Source organism: Zosterops lateralis, assembly GCF_965231275.1.
Source record: "Zosterops lateralis genome assembly, chromosome: 13".
Classification (NCBI taxonomy): Eukaryota; Metazoa; Chordata; class Aves; order Passeriformes; family Zosteropidae; genus Zosterops; species Zosterops lateralis.
Window position 1 is genome coordinate 14422117 of NC_139773.1, and position 27688 is coordinate 14449804.

The window sequence follows — 27688 nt, forward strand, 5'->3', positions numbered from 1 at the left end:
AGTCATAACAATTTAGAGTGTTTAAGACCCCTGCTCTCAGTCAAATATGAATGAGCCCATGAAACTGCTGGGTTTTGGGTGGAGGCAGTAGAAAGTGTTCACACATCTGCAGAAACCCAGTGCTTTCAAGCCTTCCATCCCCCAGAGTCAGATAAAACACAAGAAGAAAATGGGAGCCTGATATTTGTTGGGTGAAAAAGACCCCAGATTTTCACAAGGAGTTTTGTTTCTATCTTTAGGTATCATTAGCATTGGGTTGCTCATATCATATCATATCACAGCTGCTCAATCCCAGCTGATGTGGAAACAGTGGGGACAAAATAAATCCCCACTTAAAAACTAGTCCCTACTCACGTACCATTTACAAAATTATGGTTTCTCTACGACCTTCCAAATTTCTGTCTTTGTTGCTTATGGTATTTCCCTGTTCTCCTTCCGAGCCTGGTAACATAACCAGAAGGGGTGGCTCTTCCAATGGGTTTCCACAGCACATTAATAACTAATCATGGCTGGAATCGTAGCAGGTGGTTAAAAAGGGCCTGTTGGTCATCGTTTCGAGCTCTGGCAGGAAGCCTGCCCTGGAAAATGTAATTACTGTCCAAAAGAATGTGACAAACTCTGCCAAAAATAATGAAAGTAGATCATGGTCCAAAGCCACAGCAGCTGAAACATGTGGCAGTTTGTGGGGGCCGGCCAAGGTCCTGCCTCCCTCTGCCTGCCGGGAAACAACGGGGCAAGCCTTGAAACCTTCCACACAGGGTGTTTGGAGAATAAAGTGTCTGAGAGACCAGTGGTTTTGTTAACTCTTCGGGTTTTCTTACTTGGCTCTGTATCACGTACTTGGAGAATTCATCATGTAGAAGTGACAGTGTTTTTTTGCCCAAATAATATAACATGATCCGTTTGGAATTTCTGGGGAGAATTTTCAACATCCTGTCTTTTTTTTTTTTTTTTTTTTTTTTCCCTCCTCCCAAAAATTAAAGTTAGGATAAGCAGTCACAGTCTCATAAAGCCTCCTGGCTTCATCCCCTGCATTTTTCCAGTGGCACACTGGTCCATCAAAAGCTTTTTGACCAATTCCACGTACCAGGACTTTGCAGTAGAGATAAACCTTGTGAAATGACGATAAAAGAGGCAGCTCTGTTTGCTGTTTCCAGCTTCCTGTCACAGACTCTCTAGGATTCCTCCCTGCAGCAGTTTTTTTAGCTGGATTATTTTAAAAGTATGAGTATCTTAACTTGGATTGCTTCACAGGATTGAGCTTGGAAATGGCAGCACTGGCAGTTCAGCTGGCAGGATGTGCAGCATGTGGGTGCTAACAAGTTCTATAAACCTCTGAGTTCAGCTCAGATCCAACCAGAATAACATGGTTGTCTGAAACTAGTTTTAATTTTCTGAGCAGTTCATTTGCCTGTGCAGTCCTAAGGGTTAACATCTTTCAGGAGGTAATTACTGGATTGGGGTAATAAACAGTCAGAGAAATGAGAGAGTCAACATGAATTCATTACTAGAGCCACACTGGAGATGAGCAGGAGTGACAGCACCAAAATGACTCTTAGAAATATTTCACAGACATACTTGCAGTTACTTGGTTGATTGCAACCCCATTTTTGTCTACACAGGATGAAGGGATGCTTACAAAGAAAAGACACTTGAAGCCAAAGATTAGGGAATTAAGAGGCTTGTATTAATTTAAAAATTAAAATTTTATTATTTTTTAAACCAAGACAACAAACAAAAGAAAAAGGCAGAACAAATTCACAGCTTCACCCTCTTGAAAACATAAAGCCCATCAAAAAGTAGCAAATTCAGAGGTGGATGTCTCTGAACAAAGTGGAAATCAGGTATTTATCATTAAAGCCATTACTACCAGAAGAGTGACCTTGCAGAGTGACACCAGCTCCTGAAAGGTCACTGAGGAGGAGTAATAGGAACAGTTTTGAATAATCTGGTTTAGTAATAAGAGGCCATCATAGACCTTTCTGTATTCATCCTACTTGGCCAACTAGGGTTGCTTCCCTAAGGCAAGGGCAACCTAAAATGAAACACCTTTAGCTGGGCCATTCTGAGGTGATTGATTTTAGATGGGATATTCAGCAGCTTTTCATTTACTTCTCAGCTTAAAAGGCAATTCCAGGTCTGCTGTGGGAGAATTGCTGTCTTCTCCCAGAGCCTCCATCCAGCCCCTTTCCTGGAGGGCTGGAAAAGGACCTTGTTTCATCTTTCAGCTGTGGCTGTGGATGCTTAATTAAGGGAGACAAGCCCATAATGATAGCAGCAGCTGTTCTCTCCCTTGGGCAGAAAGAGACTCTTTAGAGACAGGGTCCTCCTTGGCACAAAAGAAAATATTCTTATGAAAGCAGCACTGAAGAGCCTGGCAGCTCCCCATGGCTTCTGACTTTGTAAGAAACCTCAGGAAAACACCCATGTGGCCTGTAGTTTTGGCAAGAGGAGGGAGGGCTGTGCACAAGGGATGAAGTGCTGAATAACACTCTCTCAGGAGCACAGTCCTCTGGATCCAGTCTGCAGGGTTTGTGCTGATAGCGCCAGCGACTGCTAAACAATTTTGTTGGAAGTAATCTTAGATTGGGGGATTATCCTGCATGCAGCCAGTCTCCCCATCCCCCAGAACAGACTGGCATCTGGCATCCCTCAGACTTCTCCACATGGGGTAATTGAGGGGGATATTTGGAGGGGGCTGTCAGACTGGATCACCCCCATTGCCTGCCCTGGAAGGTTTTGTTGGGAGCATGGTGCTGTCCCACCTATAAATAATATATATTTAGACTTCCTAAATTTCTCTCACTGAGAAGTTTACATAGAGCTTGTTGAGAAGTAACAGTGCCATGAAACAGAAGCATAGCTAGAGCCCCAGCCCCACATTTCCCACAGCAATCCCCAAAGATGATTGGGGGACACCTACTCCTGTCACTGTCCAAAGGAAGCAGGTGGAGCCTGTGCACAGCCAAGGGCTGAGCAGCCTCTCAGTGAGGAACCTCAAAGGGAGGAGATGATGGGGAAGGATGTGTGAGATGCCTCTGTCAAGCCAAGTCTGGCAGGTCCCAGGCCAGCACCCTACATGTCTGTAAGAACAAATATTTATCTCCTCTAAGAAACAAACAGTGGATTTGATCCAAAGCCAGTTAAGATCAATGCTCGAGTTCCCCTAAACCTCAGTGAAATTTGGGTCAGGGCAAAGAATGACTATTGTCAAGAGCAAATGCTTTTTTCTGATGGCGTTTGCAATATGAGGAAGCAGAACAACACAAGTTTTGTTTTCAATTTCCTTTCCTTCCTGACAGCTCAGCCATTACCAGAGTAGATTTAATCTATTGTGCAGAGGAAAGCAGGGCACTTTCCTAAATGGTAGATACAGATAACTGTTATCAGCACTGGCTTCCCAGCAGCCTGCCTGACGTCATGGGTGATTCCCAGGCCTCTCCTTGTCTCAGAAATTTAGGATGGGCTTACCCAGTGCCAGTTGCCTGTGAGTCATCCTCCACCGTGCAGCAGTGTCTGTACCTGCACAGCAGCCAAGCAGAGGAGATTGGAAATGGCATCTCAAAATGTGTGAAAACAGCTCTTGCTAAAAGTGAAAGTTTTCTGATGGCTTTTGGGAGGGCAGGAGCTGCCCTGGCAGTTCTTAGGGACCTGTTGCTTTTTGGACAGTCTTTTCTTCCTGCTTTATTTCACAGTGAACAAACCATATATTGCGTCGCTCTTTAATTGTTCTGAGTTTTTCCTCCAAGACCTTTTTTGAGAAAACATGAAACAAAAGGAGAAAAATAAATTAGAATTGCTTATGTTCCTAGGGAGCCATCAGCTGAGCTGGAAGCACTGGAGCAGGGGTGATGTGGGGCAGTGGGAGGGTTTCCTTGGCACGGAAATGCCTGAACAGCAGGAATATGAACTTTTCACCCATTGTTCAGAGCGTCACATTCCGTAGCAGGTGCTGTGTTTGGGCTGGAGGATTACTCATGTATGTGTGTGTAACACAGCTTGATCAGCTGGGAGGGGAGCAGGATTTGGGGAGCTTGGGGCTGTTGGAGTATCCAGCACCATACCTGACCTGACTGGATAAGTCTGTGTCATCTGACTCTGGAAAATCCTTTCTCTGGATGATCTTAAGAGGAAAGGTCTTGAAATCTCAGGTGCTGTCAGAAGAAGGAAATGGCAAATGAAAAAGACTGGAAATGCAGCAGTTGCCCTCTGCTGCAGTCAAGTGAGAAGTGGGAAGGAGCAGTGGGGAATTTTGCAGGGAAGAGTTTCTCAAATGGTGAGACAGACATGTAGGAGGTCCAGTAGGGAGGAAAGAACTGAACTTTTCTTCCTGACTCATCATTGCTTAGAAAAGCAGCAAGCTGCCTGTACTGACAAAAAACCTCAGTTAGAAATTGAACGTGTTCTCTCATTTAAGGTATGTGGGATGGGAAGGGATACCCCCAGGACTGAGGTTAGAGAGAGAGGGAAACAGTTCTGGCAGCTCTTTCCTCAAAAGAACATGTTGTGTCTGTTCTGAACTCAGTACACAGCAGAAAATAAGTAAATAAAAAGGGAAGATGGTGTTGCACCAACCTCCCAAATGCCAAAACTCACATTTTACAGGTTGTGAGACTCATATCTGTGAGTAGCTCATTGTACCTTCAGTTGCATGAGCCGTTGGGGTTTTATTTCCAGTGTATTTTAGAGTATAAGGAGGTGCTGGCCTGTGCAGAACTCAAGTGATGGAGGTTAAAATGTGTGAGAGCCTCAAAAGGGTCTCATGTCTGTTGAGCAAACATTGACTGTGCTCACAGGTGGGGTGGACAGCTCTTCTGAGCAGGTGAGAGAGGGCTGGGAAGAATTTTGTGCAGATCTTTAATATATCCCTACACTCCTGTAGGATCAAAACCACCCAGTATTAAAGAGGACAATCAGGCAGCAAAGTCAGAGCAGAGTTGCAGTCCTGTACAGAGAGAGAGAAAAGTGCCTTAAAAGTATATTTCCATACAAACCTACAGTTGGCACAATTCCTGGGCAATAACACAAGGAAATCTGCCCGTCTGTAGCTGCAGAGGTGTTGTGGATTTGGTGAAAGAGGTGTTTAACAGCTGGGGGGAGACGAGCACAGCTCGAAGGCGTATGGCTTCAGCCCTTCAAAAAAACATACTTGGCGTTGGAGAGTGTGGCTTTTTTCCTTCCAAAGTCTCTTTGGTGGCTGCCTCCCAAGGTAATTAGCACAAGGGGAAAATTGCTTGCAAGGTGGAAATTGCAGGTCCAAGCCCACGGCTACGGCTGGTGTGTTTGCACTGTGTGTTGGAGGTGTGGAATCCGTGGCTCGTGGGCTCGTGGTGGAAACAGCCTGCCCTGGATTTGCACGCTATAGTTAGGAACGTGCTTGTACCCACTTCTTAAACTGAGCTGACTCCTTCTGATGTGATAACAAGCAAGTTTCAGCGACAGGAATGTGAGCCAGCAGGGTAGGTGGAACAAATGGCTTGTCCTTATTTTTCAGAGATCGCTCAGCATTGGCTTTTTGTGATGCACCTGACTGGACAGGTCATGGGTTCATACTTTGTTTCTTTGTTACCTTTTTGCAGAAAGTGGCAGAAAAATTGACTATTAAGCTTCTTTTTCCGGACTTCTCCTAACTCAGCCTGAGTCTCTAATCCCTTGCAATGCGTGTCCAACTACCTGTAAAACCTTTAGCAGAAGGAGACAAATCTTTTGTGAGGATTAAGCAATATGCCCATCTTAAGAGATGTGGTTTATAGAAATAACCAGCATGAAGATGAGCATTTTGGAAGAGGTTGGACACATCACTGGGTGCAGGAAGATACATTAAATCACCATTTGGTGTGTGTTTTCATAGGCAGTGTCTGACCAGGGCGCTTGCATGCAGTGATGTGATTCTGCACGCTGTTTGTGTGTAGAGTGTGTGTAAATATTAAGAGACAAGGCATCAGAGTGATCGTAGCTTAAGTAGGAAAACACTGCTACAACAATGCCACTGCGTTCATAATCCTCTGTGAGTGCTCACTGCTTTGGTTAAATATGCAGAGACTGATGGAGATTGCCCGTGGATTAGCTCTCGTGTGGCTGGTGCCAGGGATTGATTAGCATAAGCAAATTTCTTCTCCAGCTTCTCATCAGTATGGAGAGAAATGCAGCAAGAGGTCCCTCCACTGCCTGGGAGGGAACTGAGATGGTAGGGAGGAAAACTGGAGTGGGGAATAGTTTGTTCCCAGTGTTAACTGCTGTGACCAAATTAATCCCAAGACTTCTGTAGTGAGCACATCCCCATAGTTTACCTTGCAGAGGTCACAAATTGGCTGCTTTAATTTTTGGTTTGCTTGCGAACATGGTTTTGCGGCTTGTGGAGTTCTTCTCATGGTGTGATTTGTTTCTCTGCCATCTTTTTGATGATCCTGTTTCAGCAGCTGGATGAAGGAGGAACCTAAAAGCCAATAACCATAGGGCTTTGGGTTGGGTTTTTGGTTGATTTGGGGTTATATTTTGTTTTGGAGGGGAGGGTGGGTTGGCAGAGGGGTTTCCTTATTTCCATGCTCATCAGAATGAGGACACAAACCAGCTAATGTATGTGTTTTGAGCTGCTACAAGTGCACCTAGTCATTATGGAAAATTTGGGGCTGGATGCTGAGTTTGTGCTTGTAATGCAAAAGTCCAATCCCCTTCTGTGCCACTCCGCAAACATTCCGTGTGTGCATCAGGATCCCCTGGGACTGTCAGCTGTTGGTATAACATTGATCCTTTCACATGTAGCCTTGATAGTGCTGGGGACAGGGATTTGCTGATAAAACAAACCTTAAGGCTTGGTAGTAATTGAAAATGCAGGGTGGTTCGCCAGGCAAAAGGCCTGCTTATAGAAAATAGATTTCATCTCTAAGTCAGCAGACATTTCCTTAGAGAAATCCCAAATTCTGATGGAAATCAATATTTGAAGGGACCCTGATAGTCTGGGGAGAAGCCTCCCTGTAAGGCACTTTCAAATCCCAAGCAACCCCTTTGGAGATTAACTTCTGAATGTTAAATATAGGCTAGAACAAAAACTGTCCTGGAGTAGTGAAATAGTGTTTTCCAGCAGGCAGGAGGAGGACCATTGCCATAGGCTTTCTCCAGCCTTTGGAAGAATCATATTAGAAGTTTGTTATATCTGTAGCATGGGTGTGTGTTTTTATTGCCTCTTGTAAGTAAGTGAATGAAACTCCCCAATCAGCTTTAGCTACAGTTATTGAGTCTTTTAAACGTGAGGGTAAATAAGTCATTCTGCAGCATTTGTATACAGTGCATTAAAAATTCAAACCTTCATGAAGCAAGAGCAGATTTTACAGGCTGCTGAAACTGATTTGGTGTATTGATAGAAAGGCTTGATCAGAGGAGAGGGGAGTTGGGGAGATGTCCAAGGCTGCCTAATTTCAAACTCTGTAATAATTTCTTTCAGTGGCTGAAAGAACTAAGCCCTGTATGGCCTTCCCATCAAAAGTGGTTGCATGGAAATGGGAGAAGTCAGATTCAATCCAGTGCATTCACTTTGCAGGCTTTCTAGAGCTGCTCTGCTGGCCCAAAAGCAGCTGCAGGTCTGTCAGTGAGAAATAGGATGGCTTGGGACAGTGCTGTCAGATCTTTCTCCAAGTGTTGTGTTGCACACACAGATGCAGGCAGTGAGCTGTAACAGTGGAATCAATGAGAAGAGCTCAGAACTGAAACTCAGTTTGTTTCTAACACATTTGGTGTTCCAGATTACTAAAGCACTGGATAGTATTTGTACATCTTGCAACACATCACAAGGAGGGACTAGCTTTTGTTAAAAGGTAGAAAAGTAACAAGATGCAGTGAATGGTCCATGGGAAGGGGATGGCTGAGCAGGGATTTCAGCCTCTCATTGCCTTGGGACTGCCAGGACACCTGTCCTTGTCTTTGGCATCACTTGAGCAACCCTAAAGAGGTGTCTGAGGGGTCTGCTGGAGTTGAGCTCCTGAAGGCAAAACTAATAAATAATGTGTGTGCTACTGTACAAATGGGATGAACCCCCAACCTCTTCACTCCTCCCCACCTCACACCAGTTCAGGGCTGGAGCTGCTTTGATCCCCATCAGAACAAAGACTAAACATTAAAGTGAATTATCCCAGAGTTGTTCCTCTTTAATCAACAGCTGCAGGCACTTGGAAACATCTGCCCAGCCTGTTTGAACATTCCCTTTGCTTCAGTGGTTGCACTGAGGAAGCAGAACAAATCAAAACACGCCGCAGGTCCAACACCAGCCCTTCACCTTTCCTACAGCCGGTGCAAGTCAGCAGGAGCCATAAGGGAGCAGGAGGTGGTGATGGGCAGCTGGTTGTGTAGACAGGGAGCTGAGTGGCAGGAAAAGTTATGTCTTTCCATGGTAAACGAGCAGAGCTGGGAATGAGAGACCAAGGGCTGAGCAGAAATACAGGCATCCCTCCACTCCTTATGGCACAGGCAGCTCGTGGGCACTCAGTCTGCTGGAGAGGATGGGCAGTGCTGGGTGACTCCAGAAGGTTTTGCTGTAGAAAGAAGCCATGTGGGTAGGAAACAGTGTATCTCTACCCTTACTGTGCATTTTTGAGATTACACCCACTGACAGAAGTCAGAGAAAACCCACTGAAGTGAGGAGCTTTGCCCACCAGGTGTGAGTGTGGAACCTTTGTCCCAAGCTCTTGAGAGCCACTCTCTGGTGTGCAGGAGGGTGCAGCATCCCCAGTCTGTACCAGGATGCCTTTGGTTCCCACAGGCTGTGCTGGGCTGATGTCTCTTTAAGGGCAGGTCACAGAGCCCATGAATTACAATATTCCAGTAATCCCTTTACACTGGCCTGCCCAGCCCTCCACGCAGTGGGAAATGTGGGACAAGCAGGGTTTTGAGATTATCTCGTGCTTTGCAAAGCCAGTTCCCTTTGTGCTTTTAGAAAGAGCTTGCTCCTGCACAGGCAGGGGGCTGAGGGTGACATTCCTGGGGAGATGCTGTCCCATGACCACAGCAGCACTCCCAGGCAGGTGGGATCTGTGCTGAGCCCTCCCTCACACACCCCAAAACCTGTGGTTTGTGACGGTCACTGAACCACCCAGTTGCTGAGAGAGATCACATTTAGCTCCCTGATCCCTTCCTCCTCAGGGATGCAGTTACTGGGTGCAAGGACAAGGTTTTGCAGCAATTTCCACACCTTCCAAACTGATCAGCCCACCAAAGGTGTCCTTGGGATGGTGCACTGAGGAGGAGGTATTTCTCTAACCACATGCTTTGCTGAAGGTGTGCTGCTCCCTAGGAGCACAGTGAATAATCTTCTACACTCTAATTTCATGGAAATGCCAAGGCAGGAGCACCCTGGCTCCAGGGGACCCACCAGTGGCAACTCCACAGCTAAATAAAGCAGTATCCTCTGCTACACCAAGAGTTTGGCCATGGTTGGGAGTGCTGTGTGATGGTTCTGCTGATGGTTCCTGCTCTGACAGCCAGCCCCACTGTGGGAGATGCTGCTTTTCCTCCTCCTGGTTCACCTACCCCTCTCACCTTTGCCTGGCATATGTTGGCAGCTCTCCAAAATAAATTTCCTCATGTCTTCAGCCCCTGGCGAGACTGAGGCTTTGGAGCTAAATGGTTTGGTGTTCTTTAGCTGCCCACATGTTCTTTTTCCTCAGCCCATGACTGTGCTGAACCTGCTCTTATTCCTCAGGGAACTGTACCTGAGATACCTTTCTCTGCACCTTGGTGAGACTGGCCAGCCTTGCAGTGTCTCCCTCCATGCCTTATTTCCAGCCAGGAGGGCTTTTCCTGGGAGTTACTGTCCCCAGTTAATTCATTACAGGGATTGAATTGATGCTTCACCTGCAAACAGCACAGGTTTGCTCATGTTTCAGGATCCTGTTGCTACTGAAAAGCAACTTGAAACACCAAGGGACATCTCTTTATTACTGAAATACTGGCAACCTTTATCCCTGTCTTTGCAAATTGGTTTCTGTGAGCTTTGCATGACTCAGAGCATCTCTGTGCCACCATCTCTTCACAGATGTGGTACCTGCTGCTGCTCCTTCCCTTTGCTCTAATGGAAAACTGCATTATCAGTCTTGGGCCTTACCAGTGATAAAATCTCATCACAAAATGTCAGATCTAATACTTGCCTGTGTCCTAGTCCTTTCCTCAGCTCTGGGAAAATGGTATTTGACAGGACAAAGTAGGATTTGGCAAATTGTTCCATTTGAAAAGGTGGGGAGGAAAGTGTTTCTGATTTCTCAGTGCAGCCTGCTTTCCTCCCTTTTTTCTTTTTTTTTTTTTTTTTTTCCTGCTTTTTTGGGAGGCAGGGAGACTGATGGAGGGAGTAGAGCAGGTAAACTGAAAATTATTAGCTGTTTCCAAACTAAGATTTACGTGTGCTCTAAAAGGACACAAACTGGAAAGAAGTATTTGAGAGTAACCAAACAAAGTGTTTGAATCATCCCAAGACAGAATTGCTTTTTTTTTAAAATTCTCTTCTCTGAAGTATTTCTAAGAACTACCATAATTTACTAAGAATTAAAAAAAAATAACTCTTGAGATTAAAAATAAAAGTACCTGTACTGGTCACTGGTTTTATTGGCGTCAGTGGGAGTTTCCCAAGAGCCTGGTGGAGGCAGGATAGGACTTTTGATCTGTTTGTTCCTGGTATCAGTGTCCTCTGCCTCCATCAAATCAGACTGATCTAAAAGTTAGAAGGAAACATGGGAAAAGACCAAGCAAGTGGTGTTAAAGCTGGCCAGAAGTTTAGCCCATTTTAATTCTTAGCAGCAACCCCAGCACTGGGGAAGAGTGTTTTTGCAAGACCTCCTTCTCTACTGAGCAGCAGTTTTGTGGTTTCATGATGAGGTGGGTGATGTGGAAAGTGTTCTCCTAGTAATGGGGGTGGTAGCAGTTGTGCAGGATTTCTCAGAAGAGGAAGGATGTCTTAAGCTTATTCAAACTTGCCTAATTTCCCCTTGTGTCCTCAATTCCGCATAAATGTTCAACCACAGGCTCTATCCCATTGCTTAATTAGCCTATTTTTTCTGCCTAGCAGCATGCTCTGTTGATCCTCGAGCATGGTCCTGCTCTGTACAGACCCTGGACTATCCATTGTGGCAGTCCGTGCCTTGGGTTTTTCCACAATCTGCTTGATTTGTGAATTAAAGTTTAAAATACTATTATTGTCACCCCAGGATTTTATTGGAGTCTCAAAAAAAGATAAAAAAGGGCATGGGGTGAACCAGTTGTTTTCTTGATTTTAGAAAAAACTACAGAAAGAGAAAACACAATTAACATGCTTTTTTTAAGCTAGCTAGAGGTGAATAATAATTTAATAGCTTTTGTAAGATGTTAGATAGGTGTTTCAGTGGATGCTCTATCCCACATTGCCCTCTAGTGAGGACATGGCAGAGCAAATCGTGCCTTCCTGCAGCCACCAGGATATGAAATGTGGTATTCTAATAACTGAGGACAGGGCTTGTTTCTGACATAGTGGTTTTGAGATGCAATAATGTGAGGAGGGGCAGTGTTCATCTGTCACCTGTGCCTGCACTGGCTACAGCTTTCTCAATGTTTGCCTTTTTCTGAGATAATTCTCTCTGCAAGCATCACCCTGCTGCTCTTGGATCACCAGCCACAGGTCTCTGCTCTCTTCTGCTTTTGGAAAAGGGGAAAATATTTCCTGTTTGCTTTTGGTGAAGGGTGATCTCTTTCCACGCTCTTTGTCTTGCACTTTGCTCCATGAAACAAACACCAGTTCTGTGGTTTTCCCTGTACACCTGTGGTCAGATAACTCTGGTTTGGAGATCATCACAGGACAAACTTCCATCCCACCTCAGCCCAACACTGATGCATCCAAGGTGTTGCCTAGAGGGTAGAACTTGGCTGGTCCTTCTCCTTCTGCCTGAATAGCTCCATTTGTTCTTGCTCAAGCTGATACGGAGCCCTGGGTGTCCTTATGTGCTTGACCATATTTACATAGACATTCGTAATTATGTTCAGTTTTCAAAGCTGTTTGAATACTGTCTCACTCATCACAGGAATAGCCCGGGCAATCTCTACTACATGCTGTCTCCTTCAACTCTGTGCTTGAAAACTTAACAGTTACAGAACAGTTTGTCCTGAAACCTGTGATTTTCTGCACACAAAACAGGGAAAGGGCAGAGACTGAGTGTGTGTATGGCAGATATGTGGGTGCTGACAGTGCCCTGTGTCAGTGCCCCCCTCCATGGGGCTGTAGGACCCCAGGAACACCATGGTGTTTAGGGATGAGCAGCACTGTCACCCAGTCTGCTCCACATGGCACTTGGGGACTGAATGACAAACACTGATGCCATCTAGTGACCATAAAAGTGATGTGGATGTTTTATAAAATCCTGTTGGGAAACTGTATAGCTGCAAGTGAGGCTGGCCTTGAGTCTGGGAAGGAGGGAAGATGAGGCTGAGGTGTGCTGGGAAAAGAAATTCCTTTTTTTTCTGCTCTCCCAGCCTGTCTCTTCCCTCATTTCTTATCCCATGAAATGCTTCTGCAGGTAACCAGGGATCTCCCCTGTCAGGCTTTATAGATCCAAAAGGAGCAAGGTACAGGCTTCCTAAGCAGCTCTGTTGCTCAAGGAGCACAAATTCCCCCATGTACTTCTGGATCATGGAGCACAAACCAACACCCCCAGGGCAAGGTGACTGCAGGAGGGGAGATGGCTGGTCCCCTTGTGACAAGGGACATCAGGGGCAGAGACCCTGGGGACTAATTGACGCTGGCAGCACGGGCTGTGACACAAGTGCCATTGCTGCAGCTTTGAGCCTGGCAGAGACTGGGCAGGGGCTGGCAGCTCCTGCTGCTGCCCTGACAGCAGTGACCCCTCACTGCTGCTCATACAACCTGGCACTTCTTCTCCTCCCACCACCTTTGCTTGTCCCTCGTGCTGCTGTAGGTGAGAGCTGTGAAGGCTTTAATCCACTGGGTTTCTGTGTGAGCAGCTGGCTGGAGGCACCTCTGCTTTGTCCCTGGTTATTAATCCAACCAAGTCCCAGTGCCAACAACCTGGAAAAATTAGTTTGCACCCTGCGTTTTAAAAATGGAGGTGAAGTTGCTTCTGACCATACCAGTTTATTCTGCTTGGCTGAGCTGTTGTTGGCTGGTGCAGTTTGCCTTGGGGATGGGGGTCTGGGGATTTTTTTTTGCAGCTCTGTTGATTTCTCCAGCTCCTGAGAAATGCACAGAGAGGGAACTTGGGAATCAGAAAAGTTTCCAGATAAGGAACTTGGGGGCTGAGATAGCTGTGATGAAGTGCATTATAAATGCACTGAGATGCCAGGTAACTCCCCCAGAGAGATTAGGAGAGCGAGCAGAGCTCCCAGATGTTAATAAGCTCCTTCGTGGGCCATCTCTGAAGTGCAGTGACACCAAGACTGGTGCTGGCACGTCTCTGCTGGGGTGTCCCCTCACCAGGCACACGGGTCCATCAGCAATGCCTTTCCCCAGAAGGAACAAGCAGAGCTCCTGCTCTGTTCCACACTGCTCAGTCTGTCCCTGCTCCCTTCAAAAATTTCATTTACAAGGGTCCTTGGGGGACTTTTTTATTGTTTTTCCCAGATGTTGTTGTTATCCCAAGTGTGGAAGTACCTAATACGTTCTTATTGTCTAATTTGCAAATGTTTTGTGTTATCTTTGCTGCTTCTTTTTCTGGATTATCCTTGTGTCCCCCTGCCTTTCTGCCCTGGATAATTGAGAGCTGGCACTGTGCCTGTAGCATTCCTGTTTCAGGGCCAAAGTGGGAGTGAAAATAAGTGCTTCTAAACACTGTATTGAAACAAATAAGTAATTTACTCATAATAGCTCTTCTCCTGGCATTACACTGGCAATTTCATGCAGGTTTTGCAGAAAGAACAAGCAGTTGTGAGAGGCTGGGAGATCCACACAGCATGAATATTTGCTCTGTGTGTCTGATGGGGAGAAGGGCTTCACAGATTTGGAAAAGCGCTCCTACTTCTGTAAAGGGACTTTGTCCAGCAGTCTGTGACAACACTCCTGTCTTAGATGTGCTGTCCCTAATGTCTGAAAATTCTGTCTACCAGGATTTTAGCTGGAGGTGGCAAAGACAGAGTTGCCCATGAGGAAAAGGCAGGTCTGCTTTACCTTGTGCTGAGTAAGACATCTTTTAGAGCAGCCAGCCGACCAAAGCACAGCATATGTCCACACTGTCTTCTCAGCTCAATAGAAATCCTTCAGCATTATCACACCTCCATCTGTTCGTTTTCCTGAAGAGATATGGAAAAGCAAAACACATTTAGGGTGCTCTTTTGCCTGGAGCGTTCAACACAGAGACTGTCCCTATCTATTTGGCATCACTAAGGTAATACCATCTTACAGCAGACAAGCAGAACAACTTGCAATGAATAACCAGAGCCTGGTACTAATCTGCTCTTTTCTCTCTCCTTGCAGGGATTCTGTTTACGATGCTGGTGTTTGGACCAGCTTGTGGATTTATCTTGGGCTCCTTCTGTACCAAAATCTATGTGGATGCTGTCTTCATTGACACAAGTAAGGAGAACTGGGTTTGGTTTCAAATCAAATGCACTAAATTTTTATCAATCAGGACAAAAATGCTGCTGCTCACAAGCAGGAAACTGTCATTCCATCTTCAGTGCCTTTTGCATGTAAGAGTGGCACTTTAAGAAGGGCTTTAAGACCAGGATTCAAAAGGTTTCAGCTCTGTTCAGATAAATAATAGATTGGTAATGGTCAAAATTTGTTCCTTTCTGTGTTTTCTACTATGAGATGAGTTTCATCCCAGCTTTTTAAGGTCACCTTGAAATAGCACTGTGGCATTGTCATGCCAGGGGTGCTGTGTCCAGAGCACAGGGTGAAATCTGGAGAGCTGCCACCCCAGGGTGTGGGGGAACCATGCAGGGTCTGATGGAGGCACACTAGCAAGATCACGCCCAGCACCTTCTGCCCATGGCCCTGCTTGGATGGGCAGCATCAATCCTGCAGCATTACTGCTTTTCTCCAAAGCATTAAATAGTTATTGCTCACTTTGACTTCATTCGGGTTAAAGCAGATCGTTTCTAAATTGTCCTTTTGTTCATTTAGACCAAATTCTGTTTTTATTGGTGCCTTGCACTGTGTGTTCTTGGCCATGAGAGGGCAATATGTAACAGGCTGTTCTCTGCTTCTCCCCAGCCCTGTGGCTACACACGGCAAACCTGATGCTTCATTCCTTTCCCTCAGCTGTTCAGATGCTTTTTCCACAGTTCTCATCTCCATCGGATCCCACAGACCCTTATGCAGGGTTTTTGTCCCTTCGAGGGTGTATTTCAACCCTATGGTGTTGCAAATCCATTGTCACAGAACACATTTGGATGGAGTTGAACCTTGCAGGACTCAGAATTGTGCAAATCTGCAAAAATGATACTGCCTTTTTTTGATCTCACATGCACATGGCAGCTGAAGAGATGTAAATAATATCAAATGAGGAAGAAGTATCTTTTGGGATGGCTGAGACATTTGGCTGCAGTTTGGTCAAACACCACATGGCCCCTTTTCATTCCTTGGCTTTACCAAAGCCTCATTTGGCAGAAGAGCTGTTTGAAACCTGTTAGATATTTGACCATTTAATATAATTTACACTAAAATACGAATGTACAGAAGAAAATATTTTATCACCCAGTAGGTGGAAGCTGTGGAACTCCTCACCATAAGGTGCTCAAAATCTCCAAATGGATTTAAAAGCAATTGGATAAGTTTATATATTAAAAAAATGAACACGATACCAAATTTAGCTTAGACAGCCCCCAAGCCATGAGAATAATATATGCTGACTTTATTCTTGTAGGTTTTCTGGGCAGCTGCTGCTGGTTACCATCAGAGGCAAGATGCTGACCTCGCTAAAAAGTTAATTTGGTGTCTTCTGGCCATTTTTAACATAAGACTTTGCTCAGTATTTACAGCTCAAAAAACCCCAGACAAATAGTGAGCCACAGAGAAGAATGTAGAAGGTTAGTGCTGAGAAGGCTGGGAGGGCTGTGGCTCAGCCACTTTACAGGGAGGGTGCAGTGCTCCCAGCTCCAGCTGGCTTTGGCCATGGTCAGTCTCTGTCATGCGAAAACTGGGGCACACATGGCCTTTGTTTGTTTTTCTATGGGAAAGATTTTCCACTTTGCAGCTGGCTCTGCCTTGCAGCTCGAGGTGGCACAAGGAGAACAAGCTCCAGGGGATTGAGCCTTGTCCTGCCCCCTGTTTTGGGCAGGTGTGGGATGCCAGGGCACTGCCACAGTGCCTGACACCCAGCAGCTATTTTAGGCAGGGAATATGAAGAAGACTGATTTGCCTGACTCTTCACACTGTTGTGTTCCCAAGAACCTGAAAAAAAAAATGCACTTCAGGCAGGAGGAAATAACAGCAGAATCCAGTCCCTCCACAACACTATTTTTCAAACTTTATCTGTATTTGAGAGCTACGTGTTATTTTCCCTAAGGAGAAAAGAGTTTCCTTCTGTCTCTGCTTGAGAGACAACTTGATTGCCTCACTTGAGACAGATTTTTCAGAGTGGCAGTAACCAGACAGCCACCATGAACAGAGGAGCTTATTATTCCAGCCATGTGGACCTGGGTCTCCCCAGGAATCAGCTCCAGCACTGGGCACCTTTGTGGCTGCGGCAGCAAGGCAGCTGTTAGGAAAACGGTTTTCCCTCTCCTGCTGTTTATTTGTATTTCCCCACAATGACTCCAGACCCTTCTTAGGCCTTACCTCTGCTGAGTGATGACCTACAGGATACTCTAGCCTTTTATTTTGCTTTTCTTCCTTAGTTCTGATTATTTCTGCACTTTCCTGAGCTGATTTGATGCTGTGGGTGGGTATTTGCTGTGGTATCAATATTTAGGACTGTTTCACCCTCCACAGAGTCACAGGTCCAATGCCAATCTCTATTTTGCTGAAAAGGGCTCTGAATTCAAAGCAGAGGGATCACTGAGCTCCTGGGAAAACAGGGTGGTAAGCAGGGTTGGAGGTGCAGTGTCCTTCTCTGTGCAGGTCTGTGCCAGTAGGTGTGTGTGACACACTGGGACAGGGATGCCCCAAACCTCAGTGCCAGCACGGGAGACACTGGTGTACAGCACCTCCCTAGAGCTGGCAGAGCCAAAAGCACTAGGGAGATAAGCTCTGATTACAGGGTATTGCAGAAGCTGGGTGTGGTGTGCCATTTAGACAGAAGAGGTGAGGGGAACAGGTCCTAAGGATCTCTTGGATATGGGGGACAGGGATCCCCAAAACCTCAGTGCCAGCACAGGAGACACGGGTGTACAGCACCTTCCTAGAGCTGGCAGAGCCAAAAAGTAGGGAGAACCTCTGATTACAGGGTGTTGCAGAAGCTGGGTGTGCCATTTAGACAGGTGATGGGAGCTGGTCCTAAGCATCTCTTGGCTATAGAGGATGCTGTGCACTGGTGGCTCCCACACTACAGCTGTGGGGGTGCACTGTGGGCACCCACCTTGTGTCTCATGCCCCTCACCAGCCAACAAAAGCCCCAACAAGCCCCTTGCAGCCCCACGGGACCATTCACGCCGTTGTCTTCCCCTCCCCACTGCTGTTACCCCTGCACTTTGCGGGGTAACATGTTGCGACGTGGGTGTGGACCCTCACAGAGGACAGCAGGCAGCAGCAGGGTCAAACATGGAAGGCTCTTTATTATTTGACTCCAATTTTACTTATATACACTCTTTACAAAGGGCCCAGATCAGCCCAAGGAGGTTACAACCTCCTGACTCCACTGGTCATTATGACCATCAGTCAAATTCTCTCTCAGAGAACAACTATGCAAAACATACAGATAAATTTTAAGAATACACATTGTTTACATGAAGCAGTGTGAGAATCAGGCTGCAAAGACTCAAAGACTCGAAAGCAAGAAATTCAGGGGCGACACACTGCCAAGCCCCTGACTGGTGTTTGCTCTCCCTGCAGGCAAGCTGGACATAACCCCGGACGACCCTCGGTGGATCGGAGCGTGGTGGGGAGGCTTCCTGCTCTGCGGTGCCTTACTCTTCTTCTCGTCCCTGCCCATGTTCGGCTTCCCGCAGTCGCTGCCGCCGCGGCCGGAGCGCGCCGTGGAGAGCGAGCAGGCCATGCTGCCCGACAGGGACTACGAGCGCCCCAAGCCCAGCAACGGCGTCCTGCGGCACCCTTTGGATGGGGACAGCAGCAGCACCACCTGCTTCCAGCAGCTGCGAGGTGAGGAGCGAGGAGGGCTGTCCCTTGAGGCTCGGCAACAGGTCCTCCGTCCCACCAAAAGTCACCCAAGGCGTCAGCAAACTGATGTTTTGCTCCTTGGTTTCTAATTAATTAATTGTCTGCTATGGGTCTTCTGAGCTTGTTTCTCCAACTAGCTCTGCTCTTCAGATACCATATAAATGAGTTATTCCTTTGGGTCCAGATTTCAGACAGAGATGTGACTTTGCATGGAAAAAGGAGTGGCTCACACTTGGTGGTAAAGAAGGTGTTTATTCGTGAGTGTGTGTGTGAGTCTGGATTTGGGTTCTTACTTGCCTTTATGAGCAGGGGCGTTACTGATGGAAATGAGGGGGAGTGATTTAGGTACAGGGGGCATTGACATGGCCGTTTTGGGGCAAGAGGGGTGGAGGGATACCTGAAGCCTTGGCTGAAGCCTCTGTCTTTGCCAGGGCCATCAAGTACTATACAGAACTTTAGAAAACCCAAAATGCACATTGCAACAGTCTGTGTCAGAGAGAGACTTTGTTCTACTTGAAAGTTTTGGGGGTTTTTTGGGGGTTTTTTTTTGTTGTTTTTTTTTTAAGCTGCAGAGCTTCAGAAATGCATGATAGTCCTACAGAGTTGGTAAAAAAATGGAAGGGAGCCAACTGCCAGAGCAATTTGTGAGTTTCTCCCCAGTGAACTGTCCTGCTCCCCTCTGCCTCTCGAACAAGGGCACTTAAAAGAAACTGGGAGCCCCCAGGACCTGAGCTTTCAGCTTAGTGCAATCCCAGATGCAAAGCAATGAGTGCTGGGCATCACCACAGCTCTTAAACCAAAATGGGAAGAGGGAGATACCAGCCCAGAATAGCAGCATAATGGCAGGGCAGAGCATGATTTGTAGCAAATTAGAGAGAAAGCCTCACATCACGTCCTGCAGTGATGGAAATGGGGGTGGCTCTAATTAAAGTGAGCTGAGGATCCAGCATTTTGTGGGAGAGTGTGGGCAGATATCCTTTCTCTAGGCTGTACTGGAAAATCCTTCATCTGAGAGGGTGTTTCTGTAGCACTGGTGGCTGCTTCCCACTCCCTGTTGTTGTGGCAGAGTAGGTTTCATTACTGCCTGATGCATTTAGATAAATGAGGACAAAATCACTTACTCCCTGTGCAGTCACCTTAATTGGGAGTTGAATGAAGTGCAGGTGGGAAGGAAAAAGAGACTTTGGGGAAGAAAATGTTGTCTAAATATATAAAAATGCCTTGAATAGTAGATGTGGTTGTTCATTAAGGGGAGGTCAAAGATGTGAAATTTTGACTTGATGGGGAAATTCAGAAGAAAGGTAAAGAGATAAATTGTTTGAAACTCAGTCAGTAGAATTAATTTCTTCATCCTTTCATCCTTGTTGCAAGGATTTTCTGTTGAATGGGCTTTTTCCCATTTTATGTCCAAATGGATAGTCCTGTAGCTTTTGTTGTGTACACATCAGAGTGTCTGCTTCTAGCCCCTCAGCTTTTGGAGTGGGCACTGGAAACATTTGCAGATTTTCATATAGAAAAATGAAAGAATATGACGTATCCCTGCTGCATGGAGGGGCAACAGTTCAGCCTGAGTATGGTGCTGAGCATCTTGCACACAGGGAGGCCATGGGGGGGTTCACTGAGCATCTGTTGCTCATTGAAGTAGAGAAATTAAACTGCCACATCCATATGCTTCAAGTATTGATTACATCAGGAGGCACCACAGGCCTCCACATTAGCCCTCTCACTGCAGGTAACCCCATTTTGGATCAGTCAGTATTCCAGGAGCCTCTTTGTAGATGGACTTTGAAATAAAATTTACGTCACATCAAATAAGACAAGGAATGACCTTTTTAGTTATTCCTTTGAGGCTGTCACAGACGACATGGTGTTGGTAGCTGACATCTCCTTTCAAGTCCCTTGCCACTGTTGTCACAGTCGGGATGTGGTCAAGAGTCGTGTTGCTGAAGTGAGGCAAACACACCTCATCTTTCCTGATGAGCAGTGCTTCAGGTGATGGTTTAATCTGTATCAACAGCACATCCTTAGAGGATGAACTGCATCTCCTTTCTGGCTACTGAAGGAGCTTTATTATTTTTTCTTACATTTTTTTCCACGGCTTGCAGTGACTGCCACAAGAGAAAGGACATGGTAGGAGAGGGAGCAGGGCAATGTCAGCTGGGGACGTGCTCTGAGCTGGGTCATGGCTGTGAGCTAGAGACATGGCACGGCTGGCACGTGGGAGGATGCTCCAGACACCACAAGATCTGCTGAAAGTCAGTGAGATGGAGGGCTGGCTGAGATTCCTTGGCTTTCTCTAGCCTTAGCACGCAAAAAAAAGCCAGGACTAATATAAAAGGAACATACTCAAAGTATCGATCTTTTACATCTCTGTCAAAGTCTAAGCAGGAGGGAGGGCCCAGCTTTTGGGAATCCCTAGCATCTCTTCCTATGGGGTATTTTCATGCCAGGAAAGAAGCAGTCTTAAGAGGAGCTCTAAACTTGAAATGAAAGTGGTGCCTTTGAACAGCACGAGGTGAAGAGGCAATCAAAGGCAGTGGAGGCAGCATGGAGCTCTGCACAGGGGCACGGCAGCTTAGGCAGGAAAGCTTTGGGACAGTCCTGGGAGCTGCTTTCTTGGCTAAACTGGCACGTGAATGCTGCACTGCTTTGCCTGATTAGTATTTCAGTTCAGCAAAGCAAATCCATCTGGGAGCACAGAGGAGTGAAGGATTAACAGCAGTGGAAGTCTGAATAAATGCTGCCATTGCTCTTTGCTCCCGCCTGGCAGGGTTGTTCCAGCCCTGTGCTCTCCGTGTGGTCTGTGAGAGCACTTCAGGCGTGGGCTGGGCAGCCCCTGCTCTTCTGGGAGGCACAGCTTTGCTTTCCTGCCTCTGCTCTGCCTTGGGGACCTCTCTGCTCCTCAGGGGCAGAGAAGATGCTCGGCTGTGTCAGGGCACCTGTGCCCTCTGCTTGAGTCTGTCCAGGATCTGCCCTCTCACTCGTTGCCTCTGACACACCACCTGCTCTGGGACGTGCTTGGAAATAGTTCATTAAAACCCTTCCTTTTTTTTTCCACACAGAAATGTCACATCTGTTGAATTGAGCAGCCAGGTCTGATGAAATTTGATTTCAGAATGCTTCCTCGGCATGATCTTTAACACCTCTGAAACATTCTGCCCTAAATGCATTCTGTTTTGCAATGATTTAAACCAGAAATCCGTTATGTTCTGCCGCTCTGTCTAGCAAGAGAGATTAAAACCCTAAAAGGTTTGAAATGGATATGGAATCCTCCAGGTTTGGAAAGAGAAGCTCATTCACAAGGAATTAAAAGAAAAGTCACTGTGGATTTAAATGAATTTCAGAACGGCAAATTCCCTAGATTTGGAAACATTTTGGTTTCCTTCCAGCTTCATTTTCAAGAGTGTAGGAGAGCTAGGATGTACAGCTGACAGCTGCCTTGTCTTCTGTTCAGTTCCATCCTGCTCCATGTACAATCTGCTGAATACCAGGGAGGGAGCCACTCTGAATTCAGGATTTCTCTCCCAAAAAAGTGCTCTCTGGGAGCAGACACATAGTGCTAGGCCAAAAGCTCCCAGCTGTGCAGGGAGGGCCTGAACCATGGGGAGCCTGTAATCCTCAGTGGGAGTTCATAGGATTGGGCAGGATTAAAGGCTAACAAGAGTAGTTTTTAGCTCCTGGCTTCTCATGACTGATAGTGACAGTCTGTTGGAGTGGGCTCCATGTATACCTTCATTCACAGCTGCAGTGGTGAGGCTTTGGCCCAGGTTTAGATTTTAATGCTGTTTTGGATTTGGGTCTTGTCCCCCTGCAAACACTTTAAAGGCTTGCTGAGAAATCCAAGTCTTAGGTGAGAAGGTGATGATCGTAAAAGGCATCAGGTTCTGTCAGTCTCTGAGTTTCCTTTGGCTTGTGTTTCATAAGGGTGCAGATATTGTTGTCAGATTTTTCTTGGCTGTTTCCAAGCCAGCATCTTGCTGTCAGCACCATTAAAAAATTCAGAAAGGCCTTGAGCCTGCACACCTCAGGGCCAAAGCTGAGCAGCAAAGGAGCAGGCAGAGTCTGTCTCCAGAAAATGCTTTTCCATGACTTCTGTGTCACAGGTGGGGGAGGTTTATGCCCTCCTCTCAAGTTGAGTAAAGGTGGTTGCTGCAGGGAAGATGATGGACTAGAAGGACCTGCTTTCTATGCTTGGGTATGTTACTACTGCTTCAAGCTTGCATCTTGTCAGGAAGGCTTTTTTGATTTATGTGTCATCCTTTTCCCTCATATCCTTTATGATAATAAAGTTCCAAGGCCATATGGAACTTTAGCATATTAAACTCACCTGAGATATCTTCAGCACCTCTTGCCTTACTCCATATTATCTTTTACAGGAGCTACTTCTTTCCAGAATATGTTTTCTTCTTGCTGCCTGTGCTGTTTTCTTCATCCCTTTTCCCTCAAGCCAGGTGGAGATTTTGCCTTTTGTTTTCTCTTCAGACCTGAGGCTTGCTGCTGACATGGGTAGTAGAAAGTGGTATTTTGGCTCAATACTACCTTTTGCCTTTCCCTCACCACACCATCCTAGGTGGACCGGGCTGTAAACCCCCCTCTAATTTATTACTTTGCTTTCTGTGTTCTTCATCTTTACTGCAAATTGAAAACATGTCTCTGTAGGGTGCTCCAACCCGAAACAGGGGCCTTGGTGATTGTAATGTTCCAAACAATTCATTTCAAGCACCAACGTGATGATTATAGTTTGTCGTTTCTGGAGAGTAGTTAAACCTCATGTAATGAGGTTGCCAATTATCCCCGGTACTCCCCGATGTGCAGTGACAAATCAAAGCTACTTGGTGTACATAAGTGTGTGCATTTGTCAAGCCCCTGGCCTGTCATCTACGGAGGCCCCGCAGAGGGAGACAAGGGAGGGTGTTTTGATGCCTTGGCATGGGTATTGCTGGAGTGTGAAAAGGTGGGAAGTCAAAGGGTTGGTGGGGTGTGTTGGAGAGCTTTAGAACATCCACCCAGGTCTCTCCCAGCCTGTGAGTGATCCTGTGACCAGCGCTGCGCATGGATGGTCTGAGGAGTTGGGATTAAAGTACTTGAGCAGTGAAAAGAGGTGTTGTGTTCTCCTCAGTGCACCTTGGCAGGGCAGTGGGAATCGCTGTTCCACCGCCGTTTCTGGAGCGTGTCGGGTGCATCAGGATGAGGACGGTAAATGAGCTCGTCTTTCTGGGAGTGGGAGGCTGAGTCTGTCTGTGCCGTGTCTGCTGCAGCTTCTGGGTTCTCCAGGTAGATTTTTGAGAGTCTTTGGACTTCAAAAGACTTTTCCCACTTTTCAAATGGGCTTCAGTTGAGCTTTATAGCTGCAAAGGGCTGCTCCAAAGTGTTCAGGTGACCTTTGGGCCCTTAAGGTTCAGGGTAACGTTTACCATGACTCCTGCTGAGCTGGTTCCAGTGGAGGAGCACCATCTGTAGTTGTTGTGTTCCCCAGGGCTTCACTGTCCCACATCAGGCATTTCTATTCCTACTCCATACCTAGCACCATATGCCAGGCAGCTGAAAACGTGTCGCTCCAGTCCATTGAGAGATTTTTAAACTTCACTGCTGACTTTTTACCTTTTTCCCAAAGGTATTTCACCCCAAGAACTGAGACAGATAAGGCAGCAGCTGGTGTCAAATGATTGATCTTAACAATTGGCAGTAGCAAGATGAAAGGATAGTCAATTCTATAGGGAACTTCCTGTCATTTCCCTTAGAAGATGAAAGAGAACGAGCTGGCCCTGGCTGAGAAGATGGTGGAGGCTGCCAGACACTTGCTTGAGTTATTTGTGCACTCTTTGCACTGGGTTTTGTGCCATGCCTGCCTGATGGTAGAGTCCTGTTGCAGTAGACAGTGGTCAGATATTCAGCAGAGGACAGGATTTGTCCCAGAAAACTCACAGGAAGGAGAAGCAATGATTATGGAATCACAGAATCACAGAAAGACTGGGGTCAGAAGGAACCTTAAAGATCATCTTGTTCCAGATACCCCACCATGGACAGGGACACCTTCCAGTAGACCAAGTTGCTCAAAGCCCCATCCAGCCTGGCCTTGAACACTTCCAGGGGCATCCACAGCTTCTCTGGGCACCCTGTTCCAGTGTCTCACACCCTAACAGTAAAGAATTTCTTTCTTATATCTAATGTAATCCCTCTCTCTTTCCATTTAAAGCCATTACTCATTGTCCTGTCACTACACACCCTTGTCAAAAGTCCCTCTTGAGCTCTCCTGTAGCCCTTTTAGGTGATGAAGTGCTGTGACTTGGAGCCCTGCTCTGCCAGACAAGGCACTTATGAAGAGTTCCTCTCCTGTGTGAGATGCTGCAATAACTCTGCAAATTTTTTGTTGTCCACTCCAAGCACAGAAGATGGATTTTGACCTTGGTAGTGCATGATGGTTGGATGCCAACTTCAGAAATAAATGTCCGTGATCTTTAACTTCCTCCTGCAAAAGGCAGGCTGTCATCACTATTGTTGGGTGGACAAAGTTAAAGCTAGACCTTAGTGTCTTTGGATTTAAATTGGCACAAAGCTACATCTCAAGGAATCCATTAATCTTGAACAAACTGAACTCCCAAGGCACAGCAGTCATTAATACCTTAAATATGGCTTTTCAGGCTCAGTACTGCCAAGTCTACCTTTGCATTTTCTATATTTTTCCTGGCAAGAAAGGGAAATTCTGTAGGTGGCCACCAAAGAACTGAAGGAAGCAGCAGGTGGCTTCTGAAATATATCCATGTCTGAATTCCCCCATCCCCATTCCTCCCACAGTATTTTTTCCCTCTTTTTTCTTTGCTTTTTTCCCCTGTTCTGCTAAATATTGCTATGCCTCTTGCACCTTAATTATGTTCAGTAAATCTTCAGAAAGCAGGAGGAAAGGCTTGGAAAAATGTTTCTGATATAAAGAGACCAGAAACTGTGAAATGACCTCTTCCAAAAAGGTTAGATCAAACCTAATTATAACCCTTTTTTCCACTGTCCCCAAGAAAGAACCAAGGGCACCCAAGCAGAGCCTTGACAAAAGAGCTGTGCATTCTCTTCTGAGACCAGTGCAAAAAAAGCCCTGAGGGAAAATATAAGCCAGCACCAGAGAAACATCATCTGCCAGCCCCTGGTACACCACAGGGAATGTGGGGGATGGATTTTCAAAATGCAAATAGAGGTCCATTGGGGCTTCACTACACTACATCAAGGTAATTTTCAAACTTAATGATTTTCACATTTAATTCAGAAAGAAATTAGTCATCAGGTATTGAGACAAAGCAAGGCTCTCCTCTGTACTGGGATGCTCTGCTCTTCAAGCTGTGTTATCTCGACAATAATTAAAATGTTCGCTGGAGTAGAAAACGTGCGATCTGATTCATTAGCCAGATTTCCCTTTGTAGGGTAACTCCTGTTTGCTTATGGGAAATTGAGATGGGCTTGGAGGAGAGAAGACTCTGGACACTGATGATTTGAAAGGGGGGAGCCAAGGGATTATGAAACCAGAGCCGCGTGTGTGTGTGTCCTACACAGTGAAGAGTTCAGCATGTCCTCTTCAACCTTCTAAAGAATGGGAGGGTCTACATGGGAGGTGTGGGTTGGCTGGAGAAGCTTTAGGTTGTGGGAACACACAGACTGACAAGCCTGTCCCAAGCAGGAGGACCCTTGTGCAAGAAGGTGACCATCAGTGAGTGAGCCAGTTTGGAACAGGAAAATGAAGCAAATCTGGTTGACAGGAGAAGGAAAAGCCGGATGTGAGCTGGGTTAGTTTGTGTCTGAAAGTTTGCAAGAGTTAATGCTGAATACAGCACTGATGGCACCTGTCGGCTGGCTCAGCTTTGTTCATGGGGAGCAGGTATGGAAAGGAGAAGGGGTAGAAAGAACACACCAGGTTTTGATTGACTTGCCTATGAGGGAAGCAAAAGCAACATTGGAAATTTTTCTCGTTCTTCCAATTTTCAAAATCATCTGTAAGAGCAAATAATCACAGATGGGGATATTTTTTTGCACCCTCTTGGTTCTTGAATCTTTAGATGTCACTGTTTGGGTGTTTCACCTTGTTCTGGTGTTCCCACATTTCAAGCAGCTTGTCTGTGCAGAACAGGAAATTACTCCTGATGTGAAGTGAGTTTACCCTTCAGAAGAGGAGAAAGGCACCTCCAGCACTTCAAGTAAACAAAACAAAACAAAAACCCCTCTTCTTTTTTTCTTTATTCTAGTGATCCCCAAAGTGACTAAGCACCTGCTCTCCAACCCTGTGTTCACCTGCATCATCCTGGCAGCCTGCATGGAGATCGCGGTGGTGGCCGGTTTTGCCGCCTTCCTGGGGAAGTACCTGGAGCAGCAGTTCAACCTCACCACCTCATCTGCCAACCAGCTCCTGGGTGAGTAACTCTTTCTGTGGCCCAGAGGTGTAGACCTGTATTTAATTGGCTAATCTGGTTGTCAGTTTCAAAGGAAATCACTAACTGGTTTTTACCATTCATGCTGAACCAACACAGGGGGACATCAAGCCTCCAGTTTCCAAAGGTGTTTAAAAGTGTTCAGCATGGCTGGTGACTGCTGCCAGCTTTGCTGGTTAGGCTGCCCAAAAAGTGACTTGTCTGATGTGTGGAAATGTGTCTGTGAGTGAGAGGGCTGGGCTTCACCTGTGCCATGCTGCAGAGCCCAGAGCAGACCTCCAGCATCCTTTCTCCTCAGCTGTGCTCTCCACTGCATCCTACTACCATCACTTCCCCTGTGGCCAAGTCTGTTGTTGGGAAGCAGTATGGGCTCAGTATCCAGCAGCCAGGATAGGAGTCTGTGAGAGCCTTAGATGCAGCAGAAATGGGTCCCCTGATTGCCCAAGACTGCAGTTGCTCTCCAAGTGATAGTATGTCCCACTGAACTGCTTGTCTCATGGTTCTGGTGCCCCACAGTTCTGCAGCCTATCTCAGTCTGGGTTAGGAAGCCCAGTTTCTCCTGTTAGTCACCGCTTTCCCCTTGTCCTGGAAATGACAAGATTGCAATGAGCAGTTCAAATACCTGAGTTAGTGCAGATTGGTTGTCTTTCAAATGTCCCTTCTCTCTGACCATTCCATGCTGCTGTGATTTCACGTTCTGCATTTCTCAGTGTTCATTTGTTCCCTGTCAGGACACTGATGGCAGAATATTCATTTATTTGCTGCTGCTGCTCATCCCAGGCAGGCCCAGCCATTTGTTTATGACAACCCTTCTCTCAGCAGCACCCAATTAAGATATCTGCAAGTTGATCTTGGATGATCTGTGACCACAGCTCGCCAGATGGGCAGCTGGCAGTGATCTGTCAAAAACTGGGACATCAGGAAATGGGTGGATCTTCATATCATAACAAGGAGTTTGTAAGCTGTTCTCCTGACAGTTGTTTATTTCCCTATTAAACTCATTCACATCATCTGGTTTTGGCCTGGTTTTCCAAAAGAAACA

At 46.3% G+C, this 27688-nt stretch overlaps 1 protein-coding gene across 1 annotated transcript in view; it reads left to right on the forward strand.

Annotated features, from left to right (window-relative positions):
* Window positions 1–27688, forward strand: part of SLCO3A1 (solute carrier organic anion transporter family member 3A1) — a gene marked incomplete at its 5' end in the record, with an annotated part of 137139 nt that overhangs the window by 86419 nt on the left and 23032 nt on the right. Inside the window, 3 exons of the mRNA XM_083870982.1 lie at window positions 14435–14533; window positions 17954–18220; window positions 26464–26628. Of these exons, the coding sequence (XP_083727108.1) occupies window positions 14435–14533; window positions 17954–18220; window positions 26464–26628 (531 nt within the window). The remainder of the gene's footprint in view (window positions 1–14434; window positions 14534–17953; window positions 18221–26463; window positions 26629–27688) is intronic.